The 22,817-nt window shown below is 34.1% G+C and overlaps 1 protein-coding gene across 1 annotated transcript in view; it reads right to left on the bottom strand.

The window, feature by feature from the left end:
- Positions 1–15,543, bottom strand: part of LOC145265301 (S-crystallin SL20-1-like) — a 29,450-nt gene extending 13,907 nt beyond the window's left edge. Inside the window, exons 1-3 of the mRNA XM_080121077.1 lie at positions 15,411–15,543; positions 12,408–12,503; positions 1,726–1,841 (exon numbers count right to left, since the gene is read on the bottom strand). Coding sequence (XP_079977203.1) covers positions 1,726–1,841; positions 12,408–12,503; positions 15,411–15,543 — 345 coding nt within the window. The remainder of the gene's footprint in view (positions 1–1,725; positions 1,842–12,407; positions 12,504–15,410) is intronic.
- Positions 15,544–22,817: the final 7,274 nt, after the last annotated feature.

Here is a 22,817-nt window from a genome sequence, read left to right as displayed (position 1 = left end):
ATATTTTATTCCCAGTTTCGTGTTAGGGGTGTCAAAAATTCCTACAAAAATTCTGATACACCTACAGCATGGCCGTATGATGATAATCAAGCAGTAGATCGTCTTGATAATTATCTATGGACTAAAGAGTTCTTATGCAAGGGAGATAATTCAGAACAAATGGCTGCAATTTATAAGTTTACATTTTTAAACTGTATTTATGTCTTCCCAATAAATTAATTAATTGTTTATTCGGTAGGTAGATGTGAAATGTTACTCACGTCGTAATTGGATGACATCATATCACCGCATCCCATGTCAGATTCCATTCCGGATCCTTTTATGCCAGCCTCCAGCGTGTTGTGCTATAGGTATAATATTGATGATGATGATGATGATGATGATGATAATAATAATAATAATAATAATAATAATAATAATAATAATAATAATAATAAACAAACGAACAAAAACAAACTACAGGGTGATAGAAAAGTAACTCCCTATTTTAAAACACATACAGTTTATTTTTGAAATATGATTTATACAATTAATGACTATGAGAAGAAAGTGTAAGCTATATGTGATTAGATTAGTCAAGTCTCAATTGTTGGATTTGGCACACTGCTGCCAAAATTCCTTAGTCCAAAAACTCAACTCCCCGCTATTACTCTCTCAACTTCAAAAGCACTTCTGCTGATCGAACTCTCTTCTTCAAAATCCAACTCCAAAATGAGCCCCTTCTCTGAAAAATCAGGCCTCTTCTATCTCCAACCATGAGCATCTCATTTGCATATCAGGTGGTAACATTGCAGGCATATAAAGAGATAAGGCAGCCATTTTGTTTTCTTTTTGCTTCATTCATTTTTCGTCCACCCAGATTTGTAAAAGTTGTACAAGGCAGGTTTGTAACAACTTTTTAAACATTTCAGACCGCAGTATGGAAGTTTATGTATAATTCAATATAGGCGCATTCATTAGCTTTTCAAATCGACCAGGAATCGCATTAACTGATTTCACAAGAAACTCTTGCTGAATGGTAAACATAACTTCACGTATTCGTGCTTCAAGTTTTTTTTTTTTTAAATTTCTACGTTTGATTGAGTAGACTTTCTCTTTCAACCAGCCCCCAGAAAAAAGCCATTAAGTCAGGACTTTTTGCCGGTCATTCGTGCATACCACGACGACCCATCCCTCTTCCAGGGAAGTTGGTATTCAGCAATTCACGAGCCACAATTGCAAAGTGTAGAGATATTATATTTCTATTTATCATTATACTATGCTGTGAGATGAAATTTGGCCAATTAGGACAATATCGAAGATTTGTTGATTTTTTATGCAAGATCGATGGGCCGCACGAATGGCTGGCTTCGAACTTTAAAATTGTCGAACGACTGTGTACTGTGGAACAATCTGCAACCATATTGTCTCTGGCTTGGAAATTACGAGTTAGTGGTTTAGTGGTGAAACGACCGTTAACAAATTCCTTTTCTTTCAATTGAAAATTGCAGTAGAAACACAATTGACATTATAGAAAATGTTCTTTCTTCTATATGTTTTCTTTTCTTTCTTAATAAATGCTTAAACTAAATTAGTCTTATACGATAAATTAAAATCATTTTACGTCAGAAATAAATAAACGGATTACGACACAATGCTCAAGAAAGACAGAATTGGCAATGTACATAGATATTTACAAGCTAACAAGATCATATTCCCAAATGGGATTCAACATGATGCACTCACCCTGAAGCGCCCGTTCTTCCAGTGGTAGTACCGCATGTAATCGTGCATGATTTCATAGAAGCAATCGCAGATGTAGTCACACCTCATCATGTCCAGTGAATAGCTGGGGTAGAAATCTTTAAGAAATGTAAAAATAAACGTATTAATTATTACGTGTAATAATAATAATAATAATAATAATAATAATAATAATAATGCTAAAGTTTATAACATGTTTAAACAAAATATTTGTATTATTTGAAGGAAGTAGAGCACCAATTCATTTTACGTCTAGGAACTTTTGAGATGAGGATTGAGTTATCGTATTATTTATATCTTTGGAACTACTGTTCTCATCCTGAATGTTATTTTTGCAACGTTTCTGGCGACGTAACTTTCCGATCTACTTCAGGTGTTTCCTGTCGAACTCGGGAATCTTCCTGTTGCGTAATCGCTGTGACAGGTTGTTCCGAATGCGTTTGTCCAGTGATCTTTCAAGGTCGCTGGTAACAGGTATAAACCCCTACACACATGTTGTGATTGTCTTTTGCAGGGAATTCTTCGTGAGTTCTCTCAGCGCAGCGGGATCTGGTTGATTGGTTGCAGCATCGGTTTCACCTTCGGGTTGATATGCCGTATCACGCTGGAAGTGAAGATATTTTCATGCACACAAAAGAAAGACAATCTCAGATGTCTCTATTCTACGAGTTCATTCAACTCAAATTTACAGAATATAATATAAACTTATATACAAATGTCCAATGTTAATTTCTTATAAAACGCACTATTGAATCTTTCTCTCCATGTTTTGCAGTGGCGACAGATGGGGAAGCGGAGTGCGATGGCGACTCTTTGATTAGCGTTAAATTCTCTCGAGATCCATCTCAAAGTTTTGGCGCGGGCATTCGCTTATCTAGTCGGGTTATAAGTAGGGTAGGTTATTCCCTAGACCCAATCACGAATTAGCACGTCATTCCGGGGAACCCCTGATTGCATGCGTCTGTGCTGGTTATTCTGTGAATGCTTGCAGCCTTCAGTTCTCACGACCAGGGAGGTCAATCCTTGACCCCCTCGTCTGGACCCAGAACCGAAATCATATTCGTGATGATTTCAAAACGCCATCGAATTGTCACTTTTTCCCATTATTATAAATGACGAGATGACCCCAGGTCCATTGATAATGGTTGGGATAGAACGCACGCTTCTGTTCAGGATCCTGTTTGCTATTTGCCAAAACTGGTAGGAACCAAGCCATTGCTTAGCTACTTTGGATTTAACGGACTGAGCATATAGCTCTCTTGCATTTTTTATTACTCTTTTACAGTGCTAATTGGCGAGGGGGGGGACCAGAGATTTGCTATTTACCAAAAACTGGTGGGAACCAAGCCGTTGCTTAGCTACTTTGGATTTAACGGACTGAGCATATAGCTCTCTTGCATTTTTTATTACTCTTTTACAGTGGTTGCTGGCAGTCCTGAAAGCAGCTTTAATCTCCGTGCGTCTATTGCGTTGGTAGCTACGGAAAAAGTGATTTCTGTGCGCGATGGCAGCAGCACATTCTGGGGAGAACCATAGCTGGCAGTTAGTTTTTTGTTGGAATTTTTTGGATGGTATGAATCGGTCTATGCCTACAATTCACCATTCGTCAGGTCTGATACTATAGAGGACACATCCTTTTTAAACATGGAATGCAGGGGTAATTCAGATATAAATGTACGAAAGCTATCCCAGTGAGCCATAGAGTATCGATATACAGTACGGTGGTGAGGTACGTCTGAAGACTTATTACATTTCATTTTTATCTTAACTGATACAACCGAGTGGTCGAAAAGTCCCAAAGGAGACATAACGGAACATGAACATAGCTCAGGGGAAGTTGTGAGAAAAAGGTCTAGGAGGCTTGCGTACTGACCGGAAGTATCGGGTGTTATGATTTAATTTGTTGTTAAGAGTTATCCCCCTTGGGATTGACATTCATAATAAAAGCGCCCTCTGTTTCATTTTCCCGCTCGATCCTTTCAAGAGCGTACGTGTATTTTACAGTTAATAAAACCTTTCTAAAAGGCAATTCTTTACTTACTGATACTATTCACTTCAATTTTATTAACTGTAAAAAAAAAATAATGGATCGAATCTTACGTCCCGACAGATTCGAGGTGGAACCTACATGCCCTAATTCCGAAAAATCCTATAGGCATTGGAAATTAACCCTCCAGAATTATATCCGCTCACATAATAACGGATTAATCGAAAACACTTCAGATAATTTCTTTGCCTTGATCAATTGTATTTCAGCCTCTGTTTTCGATTTAATAAGCGATAAAACCGACTACGATAGTGCATTAAGAACATTGGACGCCGCTTATTTAAAACCTGAAAATATTGTTTATAATAGATATCGATTGATGACGACGAAGCAACAAACAACACAAAATATAGATGCCTTCATACTACAATTGGAAATGCTTGCCAAAACATGTAACTTCGAAACGGTTTCTGCTGAAGAAAACAAAAATCAATACATTCGGGAAGCTTTCATCGGCGGAATTTCTTCTTCGTCCATCCGACAACGACTGTTAGAAAAACCCATTCTGACTTTACAAGACACATATGCCACGGCCAGATCTCTTGAGCAAGCAGAAAAGCATTCGATAAGCTACGCAAATAACTTTACTGTAGCAGCTACAAATAATCCTTCGGGCTACAATCGTATAGCTGTGACTAAAGAAAATATGCATCCAAAAGGGGTTTGTTTTTTCTGTGGAAAATCACGTCATCCTCGATATTTATGTCCTGCACGAAACGCCGAATGTAAAAAATGCAAAAAAAAATGGTCATTGGGCTAAAGTGTGTAAATCTTCTATTTCTAACACTCATACTGCTGTTCTTTATGACGACTCTGACTACCCATCACCTTCTCTATCCTGACTAGGAACTAACTCCAAAGATGTCACATTCACTCAATGCCAAATTAACGGGCACTTCGTGAACGCTATGGTGGACTCCGGCAGTGTAAAAACATTCATTAATGAAAATACTGCTAAAAAACTTAAACTCTTCACAATACCTAAAAACAAAACTATAGCTCTGGCTGCTTCCGATCAACATGCTAAAATAACTGGCGAAGCTGTCGTGGATTTAATACTGAAAGATAAAACCCATTCTGGAATAACAATTGAAATCATTGAAAACCTTTTCATTGATTTAATAATCGGAAAAGATATTTTAAAATAATATAAAAAAGTAACACTTAAATTCGACGGTCCTAGAGACAAACTTATAATTGGAGCTATAAACACGAATAATTTTTTTCCTACCATAAACGTTCCACCCCCTCCTCTCTTTTCTAATCTTTCTCCTCATACTACTCCTATTGCGACAAAATCCCGACGTTACACTTTTGCCGCCAACAAATTCATAAAAGAAGAGACTGCTAGAATGTTGAAAGAAGGCATAATTGAACCTTCGATATCTCCGTGGCGAGCGCAGGTTCTTGTAACTTCGAATGAGAATCATAAGAAAAGAATGGTAGTCGACTACAGCGATACCATCAATAGATTCACGGAACTAGACGCTTACCCAATGCCTAATATCAATAAGATGGTAGACGACATCGCTCAATATAACATCTTCTCTACTCTCGACCTAAAATCTGCTTATCACCAAATACCTATAAATCATGCTGATCGTAAATTCACTGCGTTTGAAGTAAGTGGCAAACTTTTTCAATTTACTCGTCTTCCTTTTGGCGTCACCAATGGAGTAAGTGCTTTCCAGAGGAGCATAGACTATATTATAGAAAAAGAAAATCTAACCGATACCTTTGTGTATGTTGATAAGGTAACTATATGTGGGAAAAATCAAGAAGAACACGATTACAATCTTCAAAAATTCTACAAAATTGCTAAACAATATAACATCACTTTAAATGAAAATAAAAGCATAATTTCTTCTAGTTCTATTAATCTACTCGGCTACACCATAGAAAATAATCAAATAGCTCCCGATTATCAAAGACTAAAACCATTACTCGAAATGCCACCTCCGCTGAATCTTAAATCTCAAAAAAGAATAGTTGGAATGTTTTCCTATTACTGCAAATTCATTAAAAAATTTTCTGATAAAATTTTATTACTAAATCAAAACAAAGAATTTCCACTACCTCCATCTGTATTAAAATCTTTTCAAACATTGAAAAATGATCTAAAAGACGCCACTTTAATAACGGTAGATCCAAATAAAGAATTTGAAGTAGAAACGGACGCTAGTAACTATTGCATTGCTGCAACACTAAATCAAGAAGGTCGTCCTATTGCATTTTTTTCAAGAACTCTCAATACTAACGAAATTAAGCACCATGCAGTAGAAAAAGAGGCAGCCGCTATTGTAGAAGCTCTCCGTAAGTGGCGACATTTTCTACTCGGCAGGCACTTTAAAGTCATCACAGATCAGAAGAGCGTCAGCTTCATATTCGACAATAAAAGAAAATCTAAAATTAAGAATGACAAAATATGTCGTTGGCGTATAGAATTATCCCAATACAATTTCACTATAGTTTATCGACCTGGACCTGAAAATATTGCTGCTGACACATTCTCTCGCATCTCTGCTCTTACTTACAATCTACAAGATCTTCGTGATTTACATAAACAATTATGTCATCCTGGTGTTTCAAGATTAAGCCATTTTATAAGAACGAGGAACCTCCCTTTTACTTTGGATCAAATTAAGAATATTACTGACTCTTGCTCATCCTGTCAATTACTGAAACCCAAATTCGCCAATACCAATGGAGGGACTCTCATTCAAGCCATATTACCTTTTCAACGATTAAATCTTGATTTTAAAGGCCCTCTACCTACTTCTATACATGGCAACAAATATCTACTTACTCTAATTGATGAGTATTCCCGTTTTCCTTTCGCTTTTCCTTGCAGAGATATGACAAGCAAAACCATTATCCACTGTCTAAACAAACTCTTTTCAATTTTTGGTTTGCCTGACATGATACATACTGACCGTGCTTCTGATTTCTTAGCAAGAGAAATAAAGGATTTTTTACACAAAAAAGGAATTGCTACTTCTAAAACAAGTAGGTATCATCCTGAAGGTAATGGACAGATTGAAAAACTCAACGGTACCTTATGGAAGGCCATTCAAACAACATTACATTCTAATCAAATGAAACTACCTTATTGGGAAGACATACTACCGGACGCGCTTCATTCAATTAGATCATTACTTTGTACTGCCACTAATATGACTCCCCATGATAGACTTTTTAAATATAGTCGTAAATCTGCTTCCGGAATTTCAATTCCTTCTTGGGTTAAACCAGGCCCAATATATATTAGAAACCACACTAAAACAAGTAAACATGACCCTCCTGTAACGCCTGCCACCCTAATAGATGTCAACCCCCACTACGCTTATGTTCAACTACCTTCTGGTACTGAAACCACTGTCAACGTTCGAGACTTAGCTCCAAACTCATCAAATGAAGAAAACTCTAATAATAATCCTACTACTTCAGAGACTTTATTTGAACCTTCTACTAATGAAAACATTGGTCATGAGGAAGACAAAAATCAATCGTCTGATCTTGAAGAAAATCAGATTTCACTAAAAAATAATACTGAAAATCAGCATTCCTGCCAATCTGTGCGGAGGTCGTCCCGAGTTCGACAATTCCCTAGTAAATATAAGGATTTTGTGACTAAATACTGAAAAAACTGCAGTTTGGGTTCATATGTTATTTGTAAATAAAATGATTCTTATGTGATTGTAAAAAAAAAAAAAAAAAAAAAAAAAAAAAAATTGTCTATAATTAATTACCCCTTACTTGAATACTTTAGGACGGGGAAAATGTTATGATTTAATTTGTTGTTAAGAGTTATCCCCCTTGGGATTGACATTCATAATAAAAGCGCCCTCTGTTTCATTTTCCCGCTCGATCCTTTCAAGAGCGTACGTGTATTTTACAGTTAATAAAACCTTTCTAAAAGGCAATTCTTTACTTACTGATACTATTCACTTCATCGGGCACACGGGTGGGTTCGTGAACAATCTGGATGAGGTAATGGCGAAGTCATGACAGAACCTCCCCTCATCATCTGTCTTGTTCGAGTGGGGCAGCCATTCCATATTGTGGACATTGAAGTCACCACAAATGTGGATATTATCCGAAGGATGAGCAGACAGGATGTGATCAATTTTTTCAGATATACTCTTAAAGATAGTAACTCCGTTGTTATGGTGGCAATAGAGGGCAAATCTAAATGCGGTGGTGTAAGCAAGTGCAAACCGGAAGCACATATAAGGTACATTAGGGTCTTCTCTGGAGATATCCCTACAACACCGAAATCCATCGTTAATGTTTGCACATATTCCATGCCCATGGCGATCTTGGGGGTTAGATTTAGATGTTAAGTTAGAGTATCCTTTCATTATGAACTCGTCTAGGGAAGTGGTTCGCCATATGCCAGTTTCGCTTAGGAAGAATATGTCAGGTTTTGTCTCCTGTAACTGGGTTTCAACCTCTGGAAGGTTGGAACGTAGACCCCTGATGTTGGAGAAGGAGACATGGTAGTAAGAGTCTATCTTGGAGGATGGGGTTCTAGGTTTATTCGCATTTTTTCTGGAGATATTTCATGCTGAGGTTTTTGTAGCACATGATAAGGTAAAGCCGTAACAATTACGCACTAGTATGGAATCGAGAGACCCCACCAGAAACTACTGCATGATCCAGAATCCATTCACCAAATGCAATACAGCAGCCCCAGTACTTTGTACCTGCTGATAGGGCAGCCTCTTTAGTGGTTAATCCAAGGTTCAGGTCCCTGACTATCAGGTGGATAACGTCAGCTCAAATAAAACGTTTACCCCCAGGACACTTGCTTGTGACATGACCACAAGAATAGACATAGAAACAGAAAATTTCTGACATCTCAGGCTACTGTTCACGAAGTACTGCGGACTTGGAAAGCAGCTTTTTCTTTACTCTTTGTCAGAAAAATCACTCATTGGAAATAGGGACTGAGGGACAAATAAGGAGAAGCGAGAGTAACTAGAGCTGCCGATAACGCATACAATGCGTTGTCTCCTCTCCATTAAAAAAAGTATGTAAAGGCCTTATTAATATTTACTTAGTATAAGTCCGTAGTTCTAATTCGAAATTAAAGATATTTGAAGATAATTGAATTTTGTCTTTGTTCGTGGAGAATTTCCGGCAAAAAATAATTGTCCAAAAATATTTATCGTCTTAAAAGACTAAGAAATTAAAAAGAAAAGTTTTATTTTCCAAGTCTGTAAATAGATATTTTGATTGCGTCTGCCGGAGAATGCGTTTAAACATATTTAAAATCATGCAGATATTCGCATTTATTAATACAGAAATATGACGGCAAAAGTTTAAAAAATGACCAAAACATTCAGCGTCCCAACCCTGTTCTCTTCCGATGTTGTCATCGAGAGTAAAATATTAAAGTCAAATATTAACACACTGGAAGAAATGAATTTATGTGAGCATGCGCAAAAAGAAGTAAAAACATGTCGTCCAGTTGAAATGAATATTACTCATTTCAACATGTCGATTTATGTCTGTATACGTTATTCATCAACCCAACCAAAATTTTTACTCGTTATAACCCATCCTTACTATTTCCTGTTAATTTCAGTGTTATGTGACCAGTAGTTTAAGTGTTTACCTGTTAAATATTTACACACACATACATCTACTGTTTCATTTATGTAGAAGAAAGACTGTTTATCCAAAAATTCCAAAGCATGAGAAAGATAGCTGTTTAATGTAAGCTTATGTATTAATCAAAGTAATGTTAGAAATGGCGACCTTGCGTTACTCGCGATCTATTATGTTCAAAATTATTTCATAAATATGTTAGTCGTATTACAACAATTTTTAAAATTAAGTTCAATATGTAAATTACAAAAGCAAATAAGAAACGGTAACTCTTACTAAAATAATCAGAGTTATTTCCCTTGGCTGATTCTTCCTTTTTAATGTTTATTTATGAATGTCTTCATAGTAGTATATTATATACATTTTTAAAAATAAATTGTAGCCAAGTATTTCGATTAATATCAATAAAATGGTACAAGAATGGCAAATGAAAATTGGCGAGTAGGAATCAAAATTTTATACTCAAACTTAAATAATATCCGACTGGCATTAATAAATAAATAAACCCCAAAGCTAAACCGCCATATCTCTTAGGTTCGCGTTCCGGCTACACGTCTCCTGCGATGTCCTGTCAATGACTCATTTTATCTGATGTTTATTAGGATCTTTATCTCTTCTATCTTCTTTCTTCTATTCTTCTTCTTTTATTCTTCTTCTTCTATTCTATCTTCTATCTTCTTCTTCTATCTTCTATCTATCTTCTATTCTTCTATCTTCTATCTATATAAATAAAATGAACTCATTTTTTCCCGTCGGATTTTGACATTAATAGGATTAAAAATCAAGATATTTCATGCAAATATAATATGCACAAACGGCAGAACAATATCTGAGGTGTGTTATAGGCTTATTATTTCTCAAATTCCTCGATAATCTTAGATTTCTATACTTTTTCTGCTGAGAAGTCACGGCCAAAATCGGTTAAGATCAATGGAAGTGGTAAAATATTTTCTCTCTAATAAATTCCTCCTCCCCCTGCCACCACTTAACACCGTTTGGGGATCGTTCACAAGGAACAGTTGAGAAGAGAACACCGGTTTGGCTTCGTAGTTCTTTCATGTGAAGTTATTTAAAATCACTAAACTAAGCTGCAGTGCTCTGTGGCGTAGTGGTTAGCGTGCTGGACAATTCACATTATATTTTCACGTTCGCGCCGACCTACCGTAGTCGTTTTTTTTTTTCCTAAACAACTGGAATGGACTTTTCTTGGTGGCCGAACTGTTAACGTTGCAGATGGTTTTTTTTTCACACTTTATTTTCCTACTTTTACTCATGACTCCGGGTTTGATCCTTCCTACTTACCTACCATAACATTTTTTAAAACTCTCTCCCCCCCGTCCCGGAAACAAACACTCGGGCAACGCCGGGTACCCCCGCTAGTACATTATAATCCAATGAAAACTTCAACGACTCTAACTTTATGCAAGACGTGTTGAACAAGCCCTAAAGAAAGATGATATAATTAAACAATGCGCTTAACACATGATTAACTCTCTCCCTCTTCTTGCGTCCTTTCGGCCATCGATCAGATTTAAGCTATAATTTATTTAATGGTGCGTGTAAGTGAAAAAACAGCCTATCATGCCTTGACAGAGTACAAAATAGACTTCGTGGTTTAGTGGGGGATGCCCTTTTCTCTACCCTGCAACCTCTCTCCCACAGAAGAGACGTTGCGAGCCTATCCTTGTTTTATCGTTATTTTCATGGCAGGTGCTCGTCTGAACTCCAATCCCTGGTCCCCTCTCGCCAATCTTTCACGAAAAACACCCGTCTAGCTGAATCCACTGTGAAAAATTTCCCCCACTCTATATCTGTGCCTAAATCAAAACGCGGATTTCATGAGCAAAGCTTTTTTCTTAGAACTGCACGCCTGTGGAACTTTGTTCCGTCTGCCTGCTTCCCTCCGGACTATAACTTGGATGTCTTCAAGTCTAATGTTAACAAATTCCTAATGAACCGCCCCCCTAATTAAACACTTCATAAAATCTCCTCACTAACGTGATGTACTTACAATAACCCTTATCCCCGAGTGGCTTCCGGGCCTTGATAAGTGGTGATCACTGTGTAAAAAAAAAAAAAAGTGATTGCATTTGGTATAATAAAGTCGTATTTCTTGTCTGTTGGTTTGTTTGTTCACAGTTTAATTAACATGTACAAGAGGTACACGGTTTCACAAATTAATTTTTCTACTGGAAACAAACATTTATACACTTGTATTCCAGCATGATTTCTATGAATACTATTTATTCAAAAGAAATTTACACTGAATGAGTAACCTCATTTGCATATTACATTAAAAGAAAATCTATATGAATAATTAGCTTGCTGTTATTAATTGTTTGTTGTAATAGAATCGTCTTAAGTGTTCTATTCAGAAATATTATTTAAAAGTGATCTATTCATTTTTGATTCAATATATTTTAAAAGTTATTTTCAATTATAAATAACTGACAAAAGTTGCATTTAAAACTGGAAATAAGTCTATTTATTCAAACTATGAGAGTTATTTCCCCTTTAAGTTAGGAGAGTTATTTCGTGTTTGATTTTCATAGACTAACATGGATGCGTTTTATGCTCCCTTAAATTCAACATTTCGTAGTAAGTTACGATATACAGTGTATTTTTAATATGTATGTGACTAAACCATCCACTCAGCAATATGTTTCGACCGGGCAACGCCGGGTATATACAGCTAGTTCCGATGCCTCCGTTCAGTCGCAAGAGACAATGAATACTCCCAGTAAGGGTAGCTGCACGAGTAATTGTGGAGCATAGGTTGCAAAATCTCTAACTACACCTCTCTTGAGTCGGCACTTCTTGATTCTAGGACGACTATAAACAATGCCGGGATAAGCAGAGAACACATATATCACCTGGAATTCCCAAATGGTAACCGATATTAATACTGACAGCACAATATTGCTTAACTTCGGTGATCTAACGTGTCAACATGATTATGGCGCATATAACTAGTTTACTATAGAACAAATAAAACAATACTCACCGTATTCGCGGGCCAAATATCTACAGATCGACATCGTCTCGGGAATCCTCATACCATCACCCATCTCCAAACAGGGAAGAAAATTACAAGGGAAATCTGGAACAGAAGAAAGGTATATATATAAAAAAAAAATCGGTACATTTTAAATCCCCTCCGACATTACATTTCCGTCTATTAAAGATGGACTCGTCCACTTCATGGTGTGTACTGGGCCTCTGATCTGCAGGGGACGTCGAAGGAAATAGTCCTGGCAAATATCCCTCCAGAAGTTTTATCAGTCGGTGAGAGTGTGATCTGACCCGATATCGCGCTCTTCTCGTCGTAGGTTGCCGTGCGTTGCCGTTTTGTGAATCTTAAGATAATTGGTATCCGCAGATGATATTTTTTTTTTTTTACACAGTGATCACCACTTATCAAGGCCCGGAAGCCACTCAGCGATAAGGGTTATTGCAAGTACATTACGTTAGTGTGGAGTTTTGATGAAGTGTTTACTTAAGGGGGCGGTTCATTAGGAATTTGTTAACATTGGACTTGAAGACATCCAAGTTGTAGTCAGGTGGGAAGCAGGCAGACGGAACAGAGTTCCACAGGCGTGCAGTTCTAAGAAAGAAGCTTTGTTCATGGAATCCGCGTTTTGATTTAGGCACAGATATAGAGTGGGGGAAATTTTTCACAGTGGATTCAGCTAGACGGGTGTTTTTCGTGAAAGATTAGCGAGGGGGGGGACCAGAGATTGGAGTTTAGACGAGCACCTGCCATGGAAATAACGATAAAACAAGGATAGGCTCGCAACGTCTCTTCTGTGGGAGAGAGGTTGCAGGGTAGAGAAAAGGGCATCCCCAACTAAGCCACGAAGTCTATTTTGTACTCTATCAAGGCAGGATAGGCTGTTTTTAGCAGCCCCTGCCCAGATATGGCAGCAGTATTCCATCCTTTATATATATATATATATATATATATATATATATATATATATATATATATATATTTGTTTAAAAAATTTGCTTACTAAACATATGTGTGCGTATATATGTGTGCGTATGTTTGTCCTTCCCGACATGGGTAGGATTCAAGAACTGTCTTTTTCGCACGATCTATGACTTTTTCTTTTCTTACATTTTTATTTTTTATTTCAATTATCCTGAAGATGTCCTCTGAAATAAGGACGAAACGTTGATTTTTTAATAATTTTCATTCGGTTTTTTCTATTTTTCTCATAACATAACGTCAACCACCGCTGGTATTTTTTCATTCCTTATACACACACACACACACACACACACACACACACACACACACACACACACACACACACACACATATATATATATATATATATATATATATATACCTTATAGAACAAGGAAAAAAAGTAGTCAAAATTTTAAAACCCAAAAATTGAAACTCCTACTTCCTCCTCCTCTCATTACCCCCTCTCTTTTCTCTTTACCATCCACTCTCCCCCCTCCCTATATCCACATATCTCCACTCAAGCCTACCTGAATCTGCTACCCCCACACACAATACAACCTAATGTATTTTAACCTTCAAAACTGAAATATTGTCATTACCGCCCCCCCCCCATTATCTCTTTATTTCCCCTCGTATTCCTTCTAAAAACAATTCTTCCTAATGCTAACCAACCATTTCTGTAAGGTCTGACGAGGCTGTTAGATCGTAAACACGGTCCGACATCCGAAACATATGTAACCAAACAGATAAAACGGTAATAAAAAATAAAACACACATTTGCTCTGCAATAGTATTGAGCACTCTCTTCAGGTTTTTACTAATTACCAGTTTTACCGTATATATATATATATATATATATATATATATATATATATATATATATTGAATATATTTACAAGATAAAATTCAATGAAACGGAAAATAACGTTTCCCTAATCCTTTTTCAAACCCTTTTCCCGTATATATATATATATATATATATATATATATATATATATATATATATATATATATATATATATATATAGTGTTATAATGGAATAATTCCAGAGGAAATCCGGCTATGAGAGCTCAATGTGGTAAACAGAGCAATAACATAACTTTCTTCTTCTCTTTCCTTTGCGCGCCGTTTGTTTTGTTTTGTTTCCTTCTCTCTATATCCGTATATCTCTCCCTCTTCTTCCTAGGTTAGTAAACGCGTGTCAAGGCATTTACGTGTAAGAACGTGCATATTTAGGCGTGTGTGTGTGTTTGTGTGTATGTGTGTGTGTGTGTGTGTTGCGTGTGTGTCGGTTGTTACGTCAGCTACCGGACAGCAATTATAAGTGTCATAATGTTTTGTTTTTTAAATCCCTCCCACCCTCTCTATAAAATGTATTAAGTAGATTGCTACTACCACCCTCTCTGGTTTTTTGACGGTCGAGGCCCGATTCTTTTTCTTTCTTTATTTCAGTATCAAAAATGTAATTGTCTAGTTTAGATGCTTGAAAATACCATAAGGTTGAAATAAATTATTGCATCGACAATTATGTAATTTCCGTGTTATATTTTTATATATATATATATATATATATATATATATATATATATATATGGTATATATATATATATATATATATATATATAGTTTTACCATATATATATATATATATATATATATATATATATATATTGTAAAACTGGTAATTAGTAAAAACCTGAAGAGAGTGCTCAATACTATTGCAGAGTAAATACACACACACACACGCACACACACACACACACATATATATATATATATACGCACATAAAGTGATAAACATATATATATATATATATATATATATATATATATATACGCACATAAACTGATAAACAGTACATAGGGCCCGAGCAAAGTTAGGCTGAACTACTAGTATATATATATATATATATATATAAAACAATTTTTTAGACATAATAAACATTCAACTATCTTGTATGTTTAGCACATATACGCAGGATGTATCGTCAGAGTTGAGGTTCCAGAAAATAAGGTGAAGAATTACTTACCATTCCTGCAGCTGTCCCAGTCGGAGAACTCGTACCTCTTGTCCGAATAATGGACGCCGGCGGCGGCAAACATCATACGAACGATCTCGGCCCGACCGCGGCCATTGAAGTAATGGAGAGTGTAGTTGGGCATGGCGGACACGTTTTTTTTTTCGTGTTATTTTTTCTGCGAGTTTCCAAACACTTTTTCTCGATGATTGCTAGCGTCCTCGCAGTTTACGTCCTATCACCAAACGAGTCAGCAGCAAAGTGAAGTAGCGCCTCGACTCGTCTTCCCTTTAAAAGCTAGATAATCAAAAACTCCAATGGAATTTTTTACTTGACTATATAATTCGAAACTAGCAGGACCTGTGGAAATTCCCAAATGGACTCATTTATATGTAATATATTGATGTTGACATTCTGTAGATATTCAGCGTAAATGGAGACGCCCTGATATTATTGTACCTTTTTTTTTTTTTTTTACACAGTGATCACCACTTATCAAGGCCCGGAAGCCACTCAGGGATAAGGGTTATTGCAAGTACATTACGTATTTCATGTTGAGGTTTTGGGATTTGTGGAATAGGTCGGCATACTTGGTTAGAGCAGTACAGAGAGGGAAAGTGAGAGAAAAATTTCCGACATCTCAGACTACTGGTCACCAAGTACTACCGACCTTTAAGCAGCTTTTTCATCACCCTTTGTCAGAAAAATCACTCATTGAATGAGGACTGAATGCCAAAATAGGAGAAGCGAGAGTTACTGGAGCTGCCGATAACACATCCACTGTATTATCTACTCTCCATTATTTACAATGCCTCCCCACAGGACAGAGTTAGACACTAGGGCCGTTTTTTAACGTGGAGAAGAGGTACAAAAATAAAAAAATTGTCTCAGTCGTGAAGGACTGCTCATCCACCAAAAGAGAACAAGAAATGGAAGTGTAGCATCTGAAGAACAGATACTACACTTTGATCTTGGCCAAACTCTTTTGTTAAAAGGTATTTATCTAAGCAAGCAGGGACGGCCGGCGTAGCCCGGTCATAAAGTACGCTTAAATACGATACTTTAATTCTTGCACATTTCGTATATATTATTATAGAGTTAATGTTTTATATATTATAAAGTTGCGATTTCAAAAATAAAAAAATATATCCATATGACTTGGATGAATCAGCTTGAATCGAAACTGAAAGCAAAACTTATGATATATATATGTACGATAATTGCCATTTTTACATCTCCAACACATTTGAAAATAATTTCTGACGAGGACGCTTCACAGAACGTCTGAAACGCGCGTAAAAACGATTTCAATGATTTAAAAACATTATTACAATGATCCAAACATAATTCTTAATGAAAAACCAAGACACGGAATAATAACATAATGTTAAAAAACACACATTGTTGGTGACTACTCCCTTATTTAAATATACATCTTTCTTTCGTTGGAATTTCTTAACCCATTTTATATATATATATATATATATATATATATATATATATATATATATAAAATAAAAATTACAATTAAATTTACCAAAATGATCTAAGATGGTTAAACTAAAGTATCTTATAAATATTAAAGAATTAATTTTATAAAGTAATCTCAACAAGATTTAAAAGCCCGATAAAACCAAATAGGAGATTGAGCTTATAAAAAGAGCAAACAGTTAATAAAACATGTTAAAAAACATTTTGAAAAAGAGTTAAAAATATATTTAATCTGAAAAGGAAACACTTGATAAGTGGATAGTCCTTAATCCGCGGAGTTTCGAAGAAATACTTTCCTTCTCATCAGAGGGTAGGAATTAGCAAAATACGGGATCGGATTTTGCTCACAAAAGTATTTGATGAAACTGAAAGTAAGTCAAAGATCTTACTTAATAACAAAAAGTGAAGCAGAGGGAATATGTTGAAGAAAAAGGTGATTACACGTGAATGAATAGTCTGGTGAAAGGTAAATAATCCAATGACGGTAGAATCCAAAAATATAACTCCAAGAAAGTTAATTGAATTTCCATTCGCACAAGTAAAATCCAAGGAAATCACGTAATTGGAAGATGGTCCAACATAATCCAAAAGGCCGAAATCCATAGAATAATTCACAAATATGTACAAGGAAAAAGAGAAAAATTCCAATAATATTAATAAAAGAAAAATAAGATATGCTTTTAATACGGCTACTGAGACATAATGTAAATAAGAAAGATCAGGGAAGAAGAAAAAGAGGAAAAAATTAGATGGTGATAGAATTAAATATAAAATAGAAAGGAAAATGTCAAAATGACCCAGAACTCTTTTTCAAAGTGTTTTTTAACATGTTTTATTAACTGTTTGCCTATATATATATATATATATATATATATATATATATATATATATATATATATATATATATATATATATATATATATATGTATGTAGAAATATATTTTCTTATTTTATATGAATCCTCATATAAGAAGCTCAATGCGATTACAGAGCAATATATAGAATAAATGACAAAAAATTATATTCCAAAATTTCTGATGAGTTAAGGGCATAATAGATTCACTAATTGATATAATAATTAAGTGATTGATTTTGCGCTACGAAACAGATACTGTCAAGTATTGTATAAATCGAATGATTTAAAGGAATAAATTATAAGATGGTCAACATCATGAATTTTGGAATATACATTTTTGTCATTTATTTTCTCTCTCTCTGTATATACATACATATATATATATATATATATATATATATATATATATATATATATATATATATATATAATGTAACTTAAGTTTCTTCAGCTATAATCGAATCCGAAACCGAAATTTATGAAGATTTTTTGATAAAAAATAGACTAGTGGAGTGCCATCAGATATAACCGAAACCGAAACCACAACTTAAGAAGAATTCTTGGTAAAATTATTTATTACAAGAAATGGAAGTTCGTAACAATTAAACGACAGTCACTCGGATGTAAGCGTGACACACAAAATAAATAAATAACACAGACGTTATTGTATATATATATATATATATATATATATATATATATATATATATATATATATATAGACTAGCGGGACCTGTGGAAATTCCACAGGGAACTCATTCATATGTAATATATTGATGTTGGCATCCTGTAGATGTTCAGTGTAAATGGAGACGCTCTGATATTATTGTAGCTCTTTTGTTAAAACTGCAAATGTATTTATCTAAGTTAGCAAGGACGGCCCGGTAAAGCCCGGTCATAAAGTACGCTTAAATATGATATTTTGAATTTTGCAGATTTCGTAAATATTATTATGGAGTTAATGTTGTATATATTTGTATATAATATAAAGTTGCGATTTAAAAAAAAAAACAAAAAACAAAAACAAAAAACAAAACAAACGTATGCGTATGACCAATATATGCATTAGCTTGGATCGAAACAAAAATAAAACCCATGAAAAAATATATATGCATATATATATAGTCTTTGAAGTTTTTAACCTTTAAAACTATACAAAAAATATTTTTTTATCATTCGTTAGAAAACCATCTAGTCAGTAAGTTATTTAATCACCTGCAATCACTGCATCAACTCTCTCTCTCTCGAATTTACTATAGTACCAATAATTTATTTTTCAAGGGATCATCAGTTGTTTACCATGAAACACTGTTTCGGGGATTTAAAAACAAAACAGTATATTATATCATGGCTCCCCAGCAGTGTTGATCAAACACCACCACCCTTAATCTTAGGAAGAAGACATGTTACAATATATATATATATAATATATATATATATAATATATATATATATATATATATATAACTCAATAATTCAAGTTATATATATATATATATATATATATATATATATATATATATATATATATATATATATATATATATATATATATATATATAACTTGAATTCCTTCAGCGATAATCGAAACCAAAACTAAAACTTGTGAAGAATTATTGATAAAAAAAAAATAGATGACTTAAGTGTTATCAGTCATAATCGAAACCGAAACCAAAACTTATGAAGAATTCTTGTTAAAATTATTTACAACAAGAAATAGAAGAACATAACAATTAAACGACCCGGATGTAAGCGTGACAAAAAAAAAATAAAATAAATAACACACACATACACACTATCCTATTTATTATAGATAAGAAAAATATTTTTGGTTTAATTTATATCAGTTTGAAATATTTTAATCCTTAAAAAAACCTCAATACAAAACGTTTTGATAGAAAAAATAGTCCATTGATATCGCCCGCTGCTAAAAATTTAGAATAGTGTCATATGAGCGAGAAAAAAACAAAACGAAAGTAATTCAGGCAAACGGCGCCTACAAGAGAACCCGAATGGCAAAATGACAGTTTAATATTATTAGATTTTCTGTTCATTTTTGCATTAAATACTAATCCCTATTAATCAATATTAATCACTCAATGTGAATCGATCGGATAACATAATACCTAGTTCGCTGCACATTATCATAACAAAGGTATATACAAAATTTCAGATCAGCCCAATAGATTCGGAGAAAACGTCTAGAGTAAATGTGGTATTTTGGTCACTAATCCTTATTAATCCTCAACTGTGCATAGATAGGATACCATAACACTTAGCCCACTGCATCTTACCGTAGAAAAGATCCATAAAAATTTTCAGACAGATCGGACCAGTAGTTTCCGAGATCCGAGAGCAAGTGAAACCGACAGACAGATAAACAGACTAAGAAAAATATAATTTAGATTATACTAAATGTGAGTCAATCAAAATCTCTCTCTCTCTCTCTCTCTCTCTCTCTCTATATATATATATATATATATATATATATATATATATATATATATTACATAGTCGTCACTACTTATCAAGGCACGGAAGCCACTCGGGGATAAGGGTTATTGCGTGTACCGTAATCAATATGATAGTATCGTAGTAATCGTTAGTATTGGAGATTTGATAGTGTCGTACTTAAGCGGTTCATCAGGAATTTGTTTATGTTGGACTTGAAGGCGTGAAAATGGGAAAATTCGTGCTTATTGGCCATCGGAGTTTTATCTGTTTGCCAACTGTTTCGTGACAAGCTGGTCTAATGGTTATCGTACTTGACGTATGTCTTTAGTTTTTGATTTCGATCTCAGCTCGAGTATTTACTTTTTACTTACAAGTAGTGAACTGTTTAGAAAAAAACCCCATAATCCTCCCATGTACATGTCTTAGTCTTTCGGTTTTTTTTTCATATTTTAAAAGAATTTGACGTTACGTTTAATACTTACGGTATTTCTGTTTATAATAAATAATAAATTTGCATTAATCTTATATGTATGTCTGTCTGTCTCTATATTTTTAAACTCTATCTTCTCCGAAACTAAAAGTCGCAGAGCGGCCCTAGCGGCCTCAAATGATTGTATTTTTTACGGACCGTTCTTTTATGGGTCTTTAGCCGGTTAAAATACTTTTTAAGGGGTTAAAATAGATTTTAAGGGGTTAAAATAGATTTTAAGGGGTTAAAATAGTTTTTAAAGGGTTAAAATAATTTTTAAGGGGTTAAAATAGATTTTAAGGGTTAAAATAGTTTTTAAAGGGTTAAAATATTTTTAAGGAGTTAAAATAGTTTTTAAAGGGTTAAAATAGATTTTAAAGGGTTAAAATAGTTTTTAAGGGGTTAAAATAGTTTTTAAAGGGTTAAAATAATTTTTAAGAGGTTAAAATAGATTTTAAGGGATTAAAATAATTTTTAAAGGGTTAAAATAATTTTTAAGGGGTTAAAATAGTTTTAAGGGGTTAAAATTGAAAATTTCGGTGTACATTTTGTATATTCATTTTAGTTTATTTTTAATTTTTAATCGGTTTTTATGCGTGTCATGTTGGTACAGTGATAACGTCACCAGCTTTTAATGCTACGGGTTCGGTTTCGATTCTTGCTGATTGCACCCAAATTCTTTTTTTGTTTGTTTTGTTTTGTTACTATTGAAATCACGACTCTATAATAATATATACGAAATCTGGAATAATTAAAATGTCATATTTAAACGTATTTTACGCCCAGGCAAAGCCGGGCGCTCCTACCCCTATTTAAATATAATATTTTTCGTATTTTATGCAACCGGGCAACAACGCCGGGAGGCCTGTTAGTATACAATATACATACATACATACATACATACATACATATATAGCGTGTCCAGGGGTGATGAAAAAAATCCAATAAAATACTCGATCGTAGATGTGAGAGCTGAAGATACAATATTTATTATGACACTATATATACATATTTCGGTACACCGAAAACAGTAATAATATACTGTGGAAAATCGGTATAATCTCTTCGGCGACAAAGAAAAATCTGGAACTAATGCAAAATGAACGAACATAGAAAAAACGCTAGACGAGCGTTTAAGACTCAGAATTTCATATTTAAAAAATATCGTTTTAAAACCGACGCTAATAGATTATGGTTATAGAAGAAAACCTATATATACATATATATATTTATATATATATATATATATATATATATATATATATATATATATATATATATATACCTATCTATAACCATAATCTATTAGCGTCGGTTTTAAAACGATAAATATGAAATTCTGAGTCTTGAAATATGTATATATAGTGTCATAATAAATATTGTACATACATATATATATATATATATATATATATATATATATATATATATATATATATATATATATATATAGAGAGAGAGAGAGAGAGAGAGAGAGAGAGATAAAAAGGAACAAACCGAGTCATGTGTTCATCAACATTTGTCTTTATTTATTTATGTGTGTGTATGTGTGTGTTATTTGTTTTTGTTTTTGCGATACTTTTTGAATGAATTCAATTATTTACGGAAATACATTTTTACCTAAATGCGAGTTGGGAATAATTTTCCCTTTAACCAATTTGGTAACCCCACATGGGGAGCGGCATATATATTGTTTTTAAAATATAATTATCCATTGACACCTGTTTCGTCGTCTACGACTCATCAGAGTGGCTGGATATATATATATATATATATATATATATATATATATATATATATATATATAGAGAGAGAGAGAGAGAGAGAGAGAGAGAGAGTGAGAGAGAGAGATGTGTGCGTGTGTGTGCGTGTGTTGTATAATGAAAATTATGGAAGTAATAGTCTTACGTGTTGGGACATGAAAAAGGGAAAACCAAAATGATGTTTATATTTATCAACGTTTCGTCTTTATTTCAAGATTTTTATATTATGCAAATTACACATTGCCGTAAGAAATCCAGAAACCTTCACAGAGACACTGTGTATTAGTGAATAACCGGGTTGAAGTAGCTATCTATCTATCTATCTATCTATCTATCTATCTATCTTCGGTGTTTATCAAAAAAAAAGCTCACAATGACAAGCAGGG

The sequence above is a fragment of the Euprymna scolopes genome, chromosome 40 (assembly GCF_053919585.1).
Source record: "Euprymna scolopes isolate OS-2025 chromosome 40, ASM5391958v1, whole genome shotgun sequence".
NCBI lineage: Eukaryota > Metazoa > Mollusca > Cephalopoda > Sepiida > Sepiolidae > Euprymna > Euprymna scolopes.
Note: the sequence above shows the minus strand (reverse complement) of the source record. Positions and strands in the feature narration are given on the sequence as shown.